Below are 16340 nucleotides of genomic sequence, written 5' to 3'. Positions count from 1 at the left end.
TAGACAATTCTTTAAATCTCAAATCTGTTTAATCTTTTCAGTAGGCAATTTTTTAAATCTCAAAACTGTTTAATATTTTCAGTAGGCAATTCTTTAAATCTCAAATTTGTTCAATCTTTTCAGTGTAGTTCAATAGGGTGGTAATAACGGTGATTTATCTATTAGATATAATATGACCATTTGATCTTATTTGAATTATTGTTTTAAAATCCGGACCGGAGGGCAAACCGTTTTGCTAACCGGGTCATGGGTCAACCGGTCCAACCGGTTGGACCGATGACGTCAGCAATATTTTATTTTTAAAAAATTACATATTAACCCCTTAAATTTCAATATATTACAAAAATTCTCCTAAAAAAATTTAAAGTGGTCCCTAAAATTTTTATTTATTCCAAAAATGCCCTATTAAAATTACCAATTAATCCCTAAATTTTTGATATATCTCCGAAATACCCCTATAAAATTACAAAGTAACCCTCATAATTTTAAAATATTTTAAAAACCCCCCTGAGACCTAAACTGGACCAGAGAAGCTGTCGGTTCTCGGTCCAACCAGTCCGACCGGCCGGTCTGGTCCGGTTTTTAAAACAGAGATTTGAATACAAAATATATAGAAACCAAATACAAATCTCCTCAATCATATATCATCAAATGATCATCGTCTAGATCCACCATGTATCTAGCCAAAAAAGGCCAGATCTATGACCCAATCTAGCCACAACTTTTCATCAACGATGGCGAAAGATATGGTTGTCGTTGACGACTAGATGTGGCCAAAGATCTGGCCATCAACGACTAGATCTTTGGCCGTATATTTGACCTTTTCCGGCCAAATCCACAATAGATATAGCCGAAAAATGCTAGATCAGCGCACTATCGGCCAGATCTAGCCGGTAGTGTGCCATTACGCTAGATTCCAACCACCTTCCAGCGGTGGTGGTCGGAATCCGGCAAATGTGGGTGGGTGGCGGTGTTTTTGTTAATTTATAAACTTTTTTTTTTGTTAGGGGTGTTTAGTTAAATTAAGAAACCTAGGGGGTTTAAAAATAGTCTAATGGAATAGAATTGGATTTTGAAAATAGGGAAATAAAGAGAGTGATATAATATAATTAATAATGAGAGATAATATATAGTATAGAGAAATTTTTATAGATTAATATTAGAAATAAATGAAAACATTAATTTCCACTTTACTTGTATTTTCATCATCTATTTCCCTTTAATCCAAGGGATATAAAATTGTGTCAAAATTTGATATATATATCATGTAGTTTTAATGTTTACAAGAGAATATTTTCAAATAGCAGTAATAAAATGTTGATGAGTGAAATGTTAATTAATATTAATTTAAAAATAATGATGTACATAGTTAGTATTATCAGTTCACACGTTATCATTTGAAATCCACTAAATTATACTCCCTCTGTTTTTATATAAAAGTCGTTTTAAGAGTGTTTTATTTTTTCAAATTAAAACTCGCTCTTTGTCTTTGTCCTTTGTCCACTTTTCGTTATGGCCCACATCTCCTCTATCTCTCTTTATCTCATCTTATCTCTTCCCCTCTTCTTCTCTCTTCCATATTTTCCATCGCCCACTTCTTATTTCTCTACTCTGCCTCTCTGCTTCGATCTTCTCTCTCTTTTTCGGAACAAAGTTTAAAGACAGGATCCTCAACTCGGACTTTACCGGAGGTCAATTCTTTGACTTTAAGGAGCCACGTTTCACAGAATCAAAGAGATGGAAATGGAACAGAAATGGAAATGAGTGAGGGACGACAGAATAAAAGAAATGGAATAAGACAAATGTAAATTATTTAAATATGCAACGGGAAAGTTTCCCACCTGTAAAATCAAGTGAAAAAGTTGCGTGAGAGAGGCAAAATTTTTTTTTATTAAAAATCGTGTCCAAGCTTAAAATTTCTTTTATATAGAAACGGAGGGAGTATTATCACATCTAAACCATTGATACTGCTTTGGGAAGTCAATATAATAATGTGTAAAGTTGAGGGGTTGTAGTCTTGCAGATCATGCCTGGTACAGATATATAAGTTAAAATTTGAAAATAACATGGGGATATCTTTGACATTTCAAATCCTTAAATAGCTCAAGAAGAGCTTGTTAAAATTTAAACGTCTAAACTTAGCTTCTTGCAAATGATGTAAAATAACTTATTACCATAAACTCTTCTTAGGTCATGTTTACTTATGGAATTAACGGAGATCCTTTTTTGTTTTCCATTCTATTGTACGCATGGTTCATTTGTTAAAAATGAAAGAAATGCCATTAAATGCATGAAGTAAACTATGGAATGAGAAAGGAAAGGAAATTCCCACTCCCATTCCTCCAATTCCATAAAAGTAAATATGACCTCAATGTCTATTTTGTTTTGAATGTTAGAAGCTCTTTTGAAGATATTCTGTGCTGTTTGGTTGTAATTCAACATGGCATATAGGTATTACAAACTATTTTTAAACTTATTTAAAGTTTTGAAAATGTCAAGAATATCCTCATTTTATTTTAAACATTTTGCTGAAGCATTTCCTTCATATCACATCCTTTTTTCTCTTTTCTTTTTTTTCCTGTAATTTAAAACTAGAAACAACCTATGACCTCTTTGTAAAAGATGTATTTTTGTGAGATGCTGAATACAACTTATCCTTAAGTTGTAACCAGCCAATACAAAAATATTTATAACAGATTTTGACATAAAAATTCTTTTGGCCTGTATATAAAATTTCGACCAAATGGTTATCAAAATGGCAATATGCATCGGAAAATATGTGCAGCCAAATGTAGTATGATATATTGAGTTAATAAAGAGAAGTTGTGTTTCCCCCCTCTTATTATTTTGTTTCTCTTATCTTCTATATTTCTTCATATTAGTCTTCCCTTTTTTTTTCCTTTAAAAAAAAAAAAGGTTTCTAGTTGAGATGAAACAACAGAATTGTTGTTTGTATGAAGAAAAGAATTCATGATTTGAAATTCAGCACGGTGTTTGGCAGGTGGTTAGTTCATGTTTAACATGAAAATGTAAACTCATAATTAACCTTACTCCACCTGGTATACTTATTGTTTTTACGAAACAGGAATACCATGACAACATTGGGGACTTAGATGGAGCAGAGGAGAAGGAGCGAGCACAGTCTAGAATCCAGAAGTTCATTTCTGCTTTTTGATTGTTGGTTCATCTTTTGTAGCAGCTGGAATGTCATCAGAAGACACTTATGCTTTAGAGTTCAGTTGGGCGCTAGTTGTGCAGGATCCAGAGTCCTGAAATTTATTGTTCATTTAAGTGCTTCGTTTTGTGAATTAGGATGGATGTAAAGCTGATTTTGTTATTTTAGTTTTTATTATTATCCTTAAAAGTAGGCAACTAGCGGTTTGAGGAGCATAAAGCAGCATTTTCTTTATCACATTAAGGTGTGTTTAGTTAGGGGTTATACAGGATTATTGAGATAATGTTATCTTATATTATTTAATTATCATATTTGGTTGTTAAATAATATAAGTTTTTAGTAATCTTCAAATATTAATAAGAGGTGTTTGGATAATATAATGTTTTATTATAGGGGAATACTACATTAACGGAATAAAAGATCACTTTAAAGATTATTGGGAATGTTTAGAAAATGTGTTTGGTTGGTTCGAATAAATTAGTGAATAATATGTTTTGTTGTGAAGATAAATGAAAAGTATGTTATGTAGATTATTAAATCGTCTTTTTTTTCAAATATTAATATAACAATATTTTTTATTATTATTTTTTTAATAATTTTTTTTAACCGCTTATTTTTTAGATTTAGGAAAAACACCCTAACAATTAAAATGTTTTAAACTTAACGAAAACAGCCATATCCACCTTAAGCCATTGTTAGCAGTTAGCCACTATTGTTGGCAATGTCATAAATCTAATTGTCGGATAAACTGGTCTGATTTCAAAAACCCTTAATCACAGTCTATTCCATCGATTTCCTTTCTTTGTTTCTCAGCTTCTCTTTCTCAGTTTCTCTCAGATTTTTCAGTTTCTCTTTGAAAATTTCTCTCTGAAATCCCACTCAAATTGCAATCAACTCTACTCCCTAAGTCTGAAATCGCAATCATTCGGCATTCACTAAGTCGCAATTGAACTCCTTCGTCGGAAATCGACGACAACAACTCCGTTCCTCACTGGAAATCGACGGCAACAGCTCCATTCGTTGACAACAACTCCATTCCTCGATCTAGACACTGTTTTAAAACGGTCGGTCAGACCGGTTAGACCGGGAACCGGCAGCTTCTCCGGTCCGGTTTAGGTCTCAGGGGGTTTTTGAAATATTTTAAAATTATGAGGGTTACTTTGTAATTTTATAGGGGTATTTTGGAGATATATCAAAAGTTTAGGGATTAATTGGTAATTTTATTGGGGCATTTTTTGAATAAATAAAAATTTTAGGGACCAATTTGAATTTTTTAGGGGAATTTTTGTAATATATTGAAATTTAAGGGGTTAATAGGTAATTTTTTAAAAATAAAATATTGCTGATATCATCGGTCCAACCAGCCGGTCCAAGCGGTTGGACCGGTTGACCCGTGACCCGGACAGCAAAACGGTTTGCCCTCCGGTCTGGGTTTTAAAACAATGGATCCAGGTAAGGCTCTTGCAGTTTTGATCCTTGAAATCGCGTACCATTTTTTTTGTTTTCTTGTGTTTTTCTTGATGGGTTCTCACTCTTTTACCTTGTGATCTTGCTTTATGTATCTAGGTTTCCTTTGTTGGTTTGGATCAGTGCTTGGTCTGGTCAGAAAGTTGTGATTTTTATGATCAAGATCTGGTTTTTGTGGTCATTCGAGCCTTGATCATGTTCCTATCATTTGTTCTGATGATTTATGGTTTCCAGATTAAGTAGCTGAGGTTTGTGTATTGTAGTTCTTGGCTGCATGCTTCGTGGTGTCGATTCCGATGGACTCTTTGCCAGAATCAGTCAAGGCCTCATACGCGTCCTTCCGAGGTTCAATGGGTGCTTCAAGCAGACCCTACGGAGCAATGGATTCTACTAGTAAAAATTACAGAGGTGCACAACCAACAAGATCCCCTAGTTTTTCACGGCAAAGGTGCAGATAAAATTTAGTGTGTAAACTGTAAACCAATAATTTTTGTCAACATGATTTTCCCAATCCCGTGTGTATTTTAATTGTTGTAAACCAACAATTTTTGTCAACATTTTATTGAATGAAATCATTATTCTTTCTATTGTAAATCCCACCTTACGAGTATATTTGATTTTGGAATGTTGTCCCTGCCATATTTTGGTTATATTCTTTGACCTTGATTCAGAAATTTCATCATCAAATTATAATTTGATTACCTTTATGTTCGGTGGCGTCTACTATGAGAATTATATTCTTACTTATTATGTATTTTATCATTTAATATGTAAATACAACATTATGTTTAGATTTGGACTTTGGATTGTTGTTAAATACTTAAATTATGTTGAGATTATTGTTGAATTTGAACTTTGAATCATGTTGGACAGTAACTAAGTTGTTATTGTCTTATTAAAAAATAGAAATCTAAAAAAAAAAAAGGTTTTTTTTTTTAAAATATGTTGACATCATTATAATGTGTGTGATGATGTCATCGGTTGAATCGTGACCCAGGCAATAAAGCGGGTTGCCCTCCGATTTGGCTTTTAAAATAATGTCATGGATCTATGATCCATGGTCGGAAAAAGCCTCACTGGTGCACAACTAGCCATATACGACTGATCGTACGCCATTATGGCGGACTTTTGGCAGCCTCCAGCGGCGATTGACGATAGCCAATGACAATAACAAGGGCAATGTTGTTCGAAAAATTTAAAAAGTGAGGACAAAAGTATCTGCATGAGTGATTGGGTGTTTTGTAAATATTAATAAATATAAGGTTAATTTAGACCAAATGCTCAACTGTTTAGGGGCAATATGGGAAAAAAATTGTAATACCAAGTTAAGTTTTAATTACAGCAGCCACCCCCCCCCCCCAAGTATTAAATTATCGGAAATATACCCCCCAAATGCTACTGTTTGTCATAAAATATTCCAGAAATTTTTTTTTACAAACCAACCAAACATCGTTATCAGCTCAATTTAAAAAATATTATCACAGTTATCTAATATTAACCCAATCCAAATGAACCCATAGTAGTTACTGTTGGTAATATTAAAGGTAATTTGATTATCTCTATTTTCTTAGGTATTGTAAGATTACTTAGTTATCTTATTTTTATTACAATTTTACCTTTTATTAATAAAATTTCTAGACAATAATGTCCTTGTTTTAAAATCAATTTACATTAATCTATCATTACAATTTTACCCTTGTTTAATTAAATTTTTAGACAATAATGCTTTTGTATTTAAAATAAATTGTAGACTACCATCGCCATCCAACCACCATTGTTGGCAATTGGCCAACCACTGTCGGCCGCCATTGGAAGTCGTCGAGAGTCATTGAGAGTCATCGATATAGTCGTTTTCGGCCATCAATATGGTTAGAAACGATCATATCAGCAATTCCCGGCGACTCCCAGCAATTTCCAACGACTTCTGGTAACTCTACTTGGTGGGAGGCGACGTCTGGCGGTGGTGGCTCGCGGTCGGCAGTGGCTTGGGGTAGGTGGGGGTGATTTTGTTATAAATTAAAGTTTTATATAAGTTGAGGTGTTTTAGCTAAATCTGAAATGTTGGGGGTTAAAAAAAATATCCAAAAATTAATAATAAAAATAATATTGTATTAATATTTAAAAATGAGAGTAATTTAATAATTTAAATAACATACTCACCAATTTATTCATTCCAACCAAATATATTAATATAACATTTCCACCAATTAATTTCAATTAAGCAAACATATTTCTCTAAAGATTCTTAGTAATCTTTTAAGGTAATCTAACTTTTTATTAATATAATATTTTCAATAATCCAATATTCTCTAAACCAAACGCATCTTAACAGTTACTCCCTTATCACATAGACACCGTAAATGCACATCTCTTGCCAAAGAATAAAGGTTCAATTTAAAATTTGACCATTGCTAATAAAATGTATCAATTGAAAATTAATGTTGAAATAATTACACAAATTTTAATATTTTATAGCACAGATATTATCAGTCATTGATTATGTGCATTCAATTAACAAGCACACAAGACATAATAATATTTAAAATTTAAATAGATAAAAAGAAAAATCACTCGTTACTATATACTATCCAAGTATCCATACAAATAATCTTCACACGCTTGCCTGCTTCCATCAGTTGTTGTCAACGGAGACACCTATAATTTATTTGTTTACCATCAATTTCCTACTATCAATCTTACAATAGATAGCATATGAACAGGAAAATTAGTTTTTATTTTTGAAGAATAACATTTTATTGAAATAATTACTTTAAAACCTTCAAGGTTTGGTCAAAACTGATAAACAATCCGTTAAAGTTGTCAATGAGGTAAAAGCTGACAAATTAAATAAAAGATTAAAAAATTTATAATAAGGAATTTATAAAAGTTTAAGAAAATTAAAAAACTAAAAATTTAGAATAAAAAATTATTAAAAAAAAAAACTAAAAATTCAAAAACCTTAAATCTATCTCAATCAAAGTCGTTCATGCCGCATCCAATCTTTCATTTCTAGCAGTGAACAGTTTTGGGTACCTTGCAATTTTTGGGAGAACCGGAACTACACAGTGCAAGTTCCCAGTAAAATGAACCGGAACCTGTCAGTTCCGGTTCTTAAATTCATGGAATTGGAACCTGAAATGCAGGTTCTAGTTCTATACCCGGGTACCTTATAAAAAATCAATTATCCCCCTGTTAGTTTAAAAAATAACAAAAATACCTTAAAAGTTTACAAATACACCCCTAACAAATTAAGAAAACCTGCATTTAGTAGTTTTTAACTTTTGATTACTTATTCATCTGTGTCCAATGTAACTCATAGATCCTCTAATCTATAGGCAACACTTGAATACAATCAATTCATCACAGTTTATAATGTAATGTTGTAATTAATTAAGTAATCATACTATAAATTTATAATATAATACTATAATTAATTAAATTTGCAATCATTTAATTAAGTAATGTACTAATGTAGTAAATTACTAATATTTATAATGTAATATTATAATTAATTAAGTAATCATTTGTTTATAATATAATATTATAATTAATTAAGTAATCATATTATAGATCTATAATGTAATATTATAATTAATTAAGTAATCATTTAACTAGTAATATACTAATGTTTATCAAGTTATCATATATAATTAATTAAGTACTAATTTACTATAGATATACTTAGAAATTGATAATTGAAGTAAATAACTAAATATACTATTTTATTCAAAAATAGTTCTTTTCATAACATTAAAGCACATTTAATTGGATCTTAATTCTAATTATACACTTAATTAATCAACTAATTAATAAAAATTTAATATTACAATATATTAAAGTTTTTTATATGTAAAAATTTTAATATATATATTACTTTATTTAATATATATATTACTTTATATTTGATTAGATTATTATAATATATTAAAGTTTTTAAAATGGTGAAGTTTATATGTATAATTGTATATATATTAATGAGGTTATTGTGAAAATTTAATTTTTTATATAACATTAAAACAAAGGTCAGTCCCATTTTAAATTTTTTATATGTAAAATCACGATAGACTCCCCATTGTTTATAGATATTTTGTTAGTCCCATATTCCAATACAGGTTCCATACCGAGTACCCGACCTCGGTTCCAACACAGGTTCCAATTTGGGTACCCACCCTTCGTTCCAAGTAGGTTCCAAACCACGTATCCGCTTCCGATTCTCATCCCAGGTTCTAGTTCTTGTTTCAGTTTCTCCACATGTAAAAACCAGAATCAGAATCAGAATCGGACCCACACAATGTCGGTTCAAAAAATTTGGAACCAGAACCCATCCGCATAGTGTCAATTCCCGGTAGGTTCCAGTTCTGATTCTATCAGCTACCCATGCTCTTAATTCACCACCGCACCCATTTTTTTTTTTTTAATTACAAACCCAGTAATTGGACTCGAAGACAAGACTGCTAGGTATAACTAACCCCAATCTTTAATACTCATAACAAATCAAATTTTATTGAACTCACAACTAAAAAAAAAAAAAATGTTGGTTGTGTAGATATAGCCACGATATGGCCACCGCTTGGGTGGATTGGGCTACCAAACTGCGGCACATAGAGGGAGTGACTGAGTAGGAGGAAAGAAAGAAAGGAAGAAAAAGAGAAGGAGAAGGAGAAGGAGAAGGAAAGAGGAAAAAAAAAGAAAAGGTAGGAGAAAGGAGGAGAAAAGAGAGAAGAAAAAGATGAAAAGAGGAGGAAGAAGAAGAAAAAAAAAAAGGGAAGAAGGACAAACGAGAGGAAGAAAATTCGGGTTACGGGTTGGGTATTGCCAGTTGGGCATTAAGGTCATTTTATCCTTATTATGTGGAAACTAACGAAATTGACAAACGGTAGGAGTTTTGCGTCATTATTGGTACTTGAGGACTTTTATTGATTTTGACCAAATCTCGGGGGTTTAAAATTATCCCATAGTTCACTTATAATTTCAAGAAAATCCATTAAACAACCTTATTATAATTAGGGGTGAGCGGTTTCGGGTACCCTGTATTTTTCGGGGGAATCAAAACCGAAACTGCACAATGCAGGTTCTCAAAAAAAGGAATTAGAACTAGAACCACACAGTGCAGGTTCTTAAATTTAAGGAATTGGACCAACAAATGCAGGTTCCGGTTCCTTTCCTAGGTACCCTGTAAAAAATTAATTACCCCCTATTAGTTTAAAAATGACAAAAATACCTTAAAAGTTTACAAATTCACCCATAACAAATTTTAATTACTTATTCATCTGTGTCCAATGTGACTCATAAATCCTCTAATCGCTAGGCAACAATTGAATTCAATCAATTTATCACAATTCACAAAAAATTCCTCAATCAAAACCAAAACACAAATAATTAATTAAATTAATTAAACAGTCATACTATAAATCTATAATTTAATATTATAATTAATTAAATTTCTAATCATACTATAAATTTATAATGTAATGTTATAATTAATTAAATTTTTAATCATTTAATTAAGTAATGTACTAATGTAGTAAATTATTAATGTTTATAATGTTATGTTATAAATTTATAATTAATTAAATAATCATTTAACTATGTAATGTTATAATTAATTAAGCTATTATAAGATAATGTAATGTTATAATTAATTAAGTAATTAAGTAATTATAATGTAATGTTTTAATTAATTAAGTTTCTAATCATTTAATTAAGTATTGTGCTAATGTTTATAATAGAATATTATAATTAATTAAGTAATCATTTGTTTATAACGTAATGTTATAATTAATTAAGTAATCATACTATAAATTTATAATGTAATGCTATAATTAATTAAATTTATAATCATTTAATTAGGTATTGTATTAATGTAGTAAATTATTAATGTTTATAATATAATGTCATAATTAATTAAGTAATCATTTAATTATGTAATGTTATAATTAATTATGTGATCATACTATAATATAATGTTATAATGAATTAAGTAATCATGCTATAAATCTTTAATGTAATATTATAATTAATTAAATTTCTAATCATTTAATTAAGTAATCATTTGTTTATAATGTAATTTTATAATTAATTAAGTAATTATACTATAAATCTATAATATGATGTTATAATTAATTAAATTTCTAATTATTTAATTAAGTAATATACTAAATTACTAATATAATGTTATAAACTTATAATTAATTAAGTAATCATAACTATAATGTAATGTTGTAATTGATTAAGTAATCATTTAACTAGTAATGTATTAATGTTTATCAATTTATTATATATAATTAATTAATTACTAATTTTCTACAGTTATACTTAGAACTTGATAATTGAAGTAAATAATTAAATATTAGATTATTATTTAATAAAATATACTATTTTATTCAAAAATAATTATTTTAATAACATTAAAACACTTTTAATTGGTCTTAATTCCAATTATACACTTAATTAATCAAAATTTTAATATTAATATATTATAATATATTAAGTTTATTATATGGAGTAGTTTATACGTAATAAGTATAATTATTTAATTAGGTTATTGTAAAACTTTAACTTTTTCTATTTTAAATTTTTTATATGTAAAACTACAATGGACCCCCATTCTTCACAGATATTTCATTTTAGCCCAGGTTCCAAAACAGGGTACTCGCTACAGGTTCCAAGCAGGTTCCAAGCCGGGTACCCGCTGCAGGTTCTTTTTTTCAGGTTCTGATTTCGATTCCTCCACATGTAGGAACCAGAATCCGAACCGCACAGTGTCAGGTCCAAAAAAATGGAACCGAAATTTACCCATACAATGTCAGTTCCGGGTAGGTTTCGGTTCTGGTTCTACCCGCAAGTTTTGGTTTTACCCGCTACCCGTGCTCACCCTTGTAATGCCTAAGAGGCTAAGAGTGACCTAGTAATTTAGTGGGCACTTATTAAGATATAGAAGATGACCTCCCTTAAGGTTTAAGGATATTACACCTAACACCCATGATTGAAGAGAAATAATCACTGACCTTGAAATTTTCTTAAATTATCACATTTTGTACATGTTGTTTTCAAAGACATTTTTGACAAGGGCAAAGTAGTTAATGAAACATGTCTTGTTTTTGTTTTTAGGTGCTGATCAGCTGATGTGTGAGCTTTGAGAAAGTCCTTTTGTACGTTTTGTTGTAATACAACCATCTAATGAGAATATATAACTCCAATGATACAAACCTATTTTATCATTTATATTGTATTGCAATAGAATACACATAAAACTTTCTCTCGTGATAAAACAATTTTTTTTTGGGTATGATAATTGGTGGCCACCCCTTACCCTTGCCACAACTTGAATTCAAAGTCAAGACCCTCATTTCTCACTCAAAAGGAATGACTATCCTCTTTCCATCCATCTATATCGGCACAGCTAGGTGAGCAACGAATTAATATTTTAAGACCAAACATTTGGGGGTTTGTTTTGAACAACTTTGAGTATTTAAGATTTGATCAAGATAACTTGAGAATTGTTTCCTCGCTTGCTTTCTTAAAGCAAAATCATCATTTCTCTACTGGTTCATAAAGCAATGCCGATTATAAATTCTCAACACTCCAAAGTCTCCTTTAATTTCCTATCTTGTTTCATTAATTGTTTGGCTATTCTCATCTCATCTTTGAGTATGCACACGAAAGTCCAAATTAAGCCAAAAATTCATCACAACTTTGATCTGCTTTTGAAATCAAGTATGTAGTGGATGAGATACTTTTTAGTATAGCACTAACGTGACTCGTTTTCATCAACAAATTTCTAGTTATTGAACATTATGACAATATCTTATGAAGAGATTATAACTGTTGAGATTTCCTAAATATTGTGCAATCTTGTAGTTATGTCAAGTATACGATCTCAGAATGTTTTAGATATTATGTAATCTCCACCCAATATTACGTAATATTAGGAGATTCAAGAGATCGTACACTCCCTATATAAACACTGTAACTCCTTAGTGATAAATCAATGAATTGAAACATACAATTCTTCAATTTCACAATAACAAGCAAAATCCACAAGGGCAATATTTATTTTTCACAAAATTAGTCAATCTTTACCATTACAGAACAGAGGGCAGTATATAGAAAACCTTATCATTCAACTATCTTTCAGATTTATAATTCTAGTATAACGTAGAACATAAAACTGCAGTCCTTGCCACCTAAAAACAAAAGATATATTTATAAAAAGAGGATATATATGGAGATGGCAAGTCATGGGATATTAAAGATTAATAACCGCAGAGGTGCAGAGGTTTATCCGCGAAGCTGCTGTATCCCAAACGAAATTGTGCATACCATAAGCCCCATTATAGCAAGAAATCCATATTTCCTGCACAAGAACAAAAGAAATGAACTGAATAAATCACCAAACTCAGCATTTCAAGTACTGTAAATAGAGCTTTCCAGTTTGTATTTGACATAAGGTTTCAACATAGTTGTTGTGAGAGTTACAAAAAGCTCAAGATCAAGTCGACACCTTTCAACTACAACTAAACAAATATGTTAATTTTTTTTTTCTTCATATGAATTTTTACTAGTTTTATGAGTACCCAAACATTAACAATGCTCATCACTCTTTTATAGTAAATTAAGCTTTCATGATTTTTCATTTTCTAAAATCGTCTTTAAAGGAAGCTTATACGAAGTCTACTAATAATTGGCGTCATTCTATGATGCTAATGGAGTTAACATCATTGGATAAAATGTTTTCTAAATAACTGTTCATCTTCATCTAATGGTTCAAATACATCTAGTATTATACCATACAATATCCTAGGTTTATCTAATAATTGATAATCCTCGCATAAAACATGTTATCATCAAACTTTTCACTTTCTTCATATCCCTAATAGCAACTGATATTGGCAATGGTTTATCCTCAAAGGGCCAGCAGTGAAAACTCAATTATATCCCAAAATTCTGATAAGAGATCACCACTCTACTTAACAAACATTCCTTCCCATCCCCCTCTTATGCATAAAAACCTAATGATCAGATATCAGAGATTACCAAGCAGTGCAAAACTGTTTTTCAGAAAATGCATGGCTTATAATCTCTGGAATTAGACTATCCAATTTTCTTTCTTTGGTTACAATGAATGCCTCCCTTTTCTCTGGGATATATTTACGTAATCATCCGCACTCATTATTATAGATTTTCATGATTGTACTCTGGAGATAGATTTTATAAGTAGGAATGAACATAAAAAGGGAGATCCACAAGTATTAACATTGCATACTTTTGAAGAAAAATATGATCAGCAAGCCATAGTGACTAGCAGGTAAGTTAATGTGTATATAGTTTTGCCATGTTCATTGTGTTGATATATTTAACCAAGGATATTATAGAGAATGAAATATAGTATATCAATAAAGAAAAGCAATCAAGTGAAGGTATCAATCTGCATTAGGAATTTACTTCACATTTCTTATCTTGTGCTTATTTCTGCCTTACTAAATTGTATATTTTATCAATTAATACAAGTTTGATGTAGCTGTATAGAGATACCATGTCATAATTTAAAACACTGAAACTTTCACTTCACAAATCTCTACAGGACTACAGTTATTTCACTTAACATTTCTCAACAGTGTTTTCAACTTTAGAAGCAAGTTATTGCATTGCAGCGTTTCTTCAACTTGACCTTTTGTTTATTTTGAGGTGCTTCCTTTTGCCACCTATTAGCTTAATATCTAAGTGTCGTATAAAATGCTAATTGCAATAGTTTACCTAACAAGCTGCGGACTTTCAAGGACATCATTTACAGCCCTTTACGTTGAACCGGCATTTTGATATTCATTTACTGCCACAGCCAAGGGTTCAAGGAAGGCAGGACAGAAGCAAAGGAAAAGACTAAATGGACTCATAACTCTACACAACTAGAAACCAACATTTTAGCATATCAATTTGAACTGACTGAGGACCAATATTTCATCACATTTCAATCACACTTGTCTCTATACTGTCAGCCTGATTCAATAGGAATTCACCTCCAGTTGAAACTTTTTTATACCTTTCCCCTTTGCATATGAAGTACCCACTTTCAACATCACAGGAGTACGAATATGCAATATTCAAGCGTCATTGTAAACTATGATAATATGGTTTCAAAAATTGTATGCCTATCAATGTTTTCACAATTTTCATTGACACGCTACACAAGAATAAACATCAAAAGACCTGTCTAATCCTTTTATTTATTCATTTATTTTTAACATTTCTGATCCTTCATTGTCTTGTATTGTCATTGACCACAAACAGCAGATTAACAATATTATGCCAACACAATATTGGCTTTAATTTTCCTTCAGTAGTAAAAATCAATACTAAAAACTACATTTTAAAACTTAAGACCACTAAAATTTTATCTATGCACAAGTATGTGGATTAGAATATTTTATATTAAAGTAATAGAAAAAAAAAAATCCTCGTATATAAAAGTGTATCTATAGAGATTATTAAACAATGAGAAAGTGATTGAGTAAAAGAAAGAAGAAACAAACCCAATAGTGAGGCGCTTTTGAGGATCACCGGTTGCATAACCTTTGAAATAGAAAAAACGAGTAACAATATAAAGGAAGCCAAGTGCAGCACATATACAAGGATGACTAATTCCTCCCAAAATCATCAGCATGAAGAACATAGGCATAAATTCCAAAGAGTTCTGATGTCCTCTCTGCACCACCAAATCCAAATACACAAATATTTTTTCGTTACAACAAAGAATCACCCAAAGATTATTTTTGTAACATTTCCAGCAAGTCAATTACCTGAACACAGTTAAACAACTTTGCCTCTTTGTTTTCAGATTCTATAGCATACAGGGTCGGATAAGGAACGTTATATCTTATTTTTTTTTTTTCCCAAACAGAAAAGATCAGTGGAGATAAAAAATACCCAGAAAAAATAAAGAGAAAAATGGAGATGAGAAGAAACATACTTTTTGCGGGCTTTGCCGACCTGGAAGGTCATCCAGAAATTCAGAAAACAATAAAAGACAAGAACGAGAGCAACGTATCCGTATTCTTCAGGGAGCAATTGAGTTCCGGCCATGATGATGAGTTAGTTAAGTTAAACACTGCGTTGTGTTGATAGGTTTCTCTCTTAGATTTGGAAGGTTGACTGATACCTGTTCCAGGGTTTATCTAGTTGTGCTTTTGAGTTTTAACTTTACAAGTGTTAGTGTGAGAATTGAGAAACTAACGGCTGGGACAAATTCCACGGCTGTAGCCTCTTTAACTAACAAGGTGATTTAAAAACAAACGGCTGAGACCAATTCCACAGCTTTGGTTTTGCCTCTGTCATCAAGTGATACCCTAATACTTCTGGCTCCCTCAGAAAAAAAATTTGGCTCCGCCCCTGGTTAACATTCTTTAACGCGGGTTAGACTATTGGATAATTTAATAACTTATATGATTGTTTTGGGTTAAGTTGTTTTATTCTCTGACTTAACAGGCAAAAAAGGGTCCCCCTCACTATTAAAGAAATAATGTTTAATGAATGACAGGCCAGAAAGAAATTAGGAAGTTAGGGCTAAAATTNTATTCCTTTAATTTTTCAGATTCATCTTTCAACTTATTTTATAAATCTAATTGTGTTGGGAATGGTACTTTATCTGATGGTCTTTACTGCATTAATTTACAAAACAATGCCACTTATGATTCAATGCATG

At 30.9% G+C, this 16340-nt stretch overlaps 1 protein-coding gene across 1 annotated transcript; it reads right to left on the bottom strand.

The window, feature by feature from the left end:
• Positions 1 to 12666: 12666 nt before the first annotated feature.
• Positions 12667 to 16004, bottom strand: LOC116124578 (microsomal glutathione S-transferase 3-like). The gene is made up of 4 exons (XM_031410304.1): positions 15609 to 16004; positions 15439 to 15514; positions 15172 to 15344; positions 12667 to 12998 (listed from the first exon to the last, which is right to left on the bottom strand). The coding sequence occupies exons 1-4, from the start codon at positions 15719 to 15721 to the stop codon at positions 12923 to 12925; spliced, it is 438 nt and encodes a 145-aa protein (XP_031266164.1). The 5' UTR covers positions 15722 to 16004; the 3' UTR covers positions 12667 to 12922.
• Positions 16005 to 16340: the final 336 nt, after the last annotated feature.

Source organism: Pistacia vera, unplaced genomic scaffold (genome assembly GCF_008641045.1).
Source record: "Pistacia vera cultivar Batoury unplaced genomic scaffold, PisVer_v2 Contig153, whole genome shotgun sequence".
NCBI lineage: Eukaryota > Viridiplantae > Streptophyta > Magnoliopsida > Sapindales > Anacardiaceae > Pistacia > Pistacia vera.
Note: the sequence above shows the minus strand (reverse complement) of the source record. Positions and strands in the feature narration are given on the sequence as shown.

Excerpts from the sequence above, each read along its gene's own strand:
- LOC116124578 (XM_031410304.1), bottom strand. The coding sequence starts at position 15,721 with ATGGCCGGAACTCAATTGCTCCCTGAAGAATACGGATACGTTGCTCTC. Across the intron at positions 15,515-15,608 it reads GTCGGCAAAGCCCGCAAAAA|ATATAACGTTCCTTATCCGA; the intron begins GTATGTTTCTTC and ends AAAAAAAATAAG. Across the intron at positions 12,999-15,171 it reads CAAAAGCGCCTCACTATTGG|GAAATATGGATTTCTTGCTA; the intron begins GTTTGTTTCTTC and ends GTTCTTGTGCAG.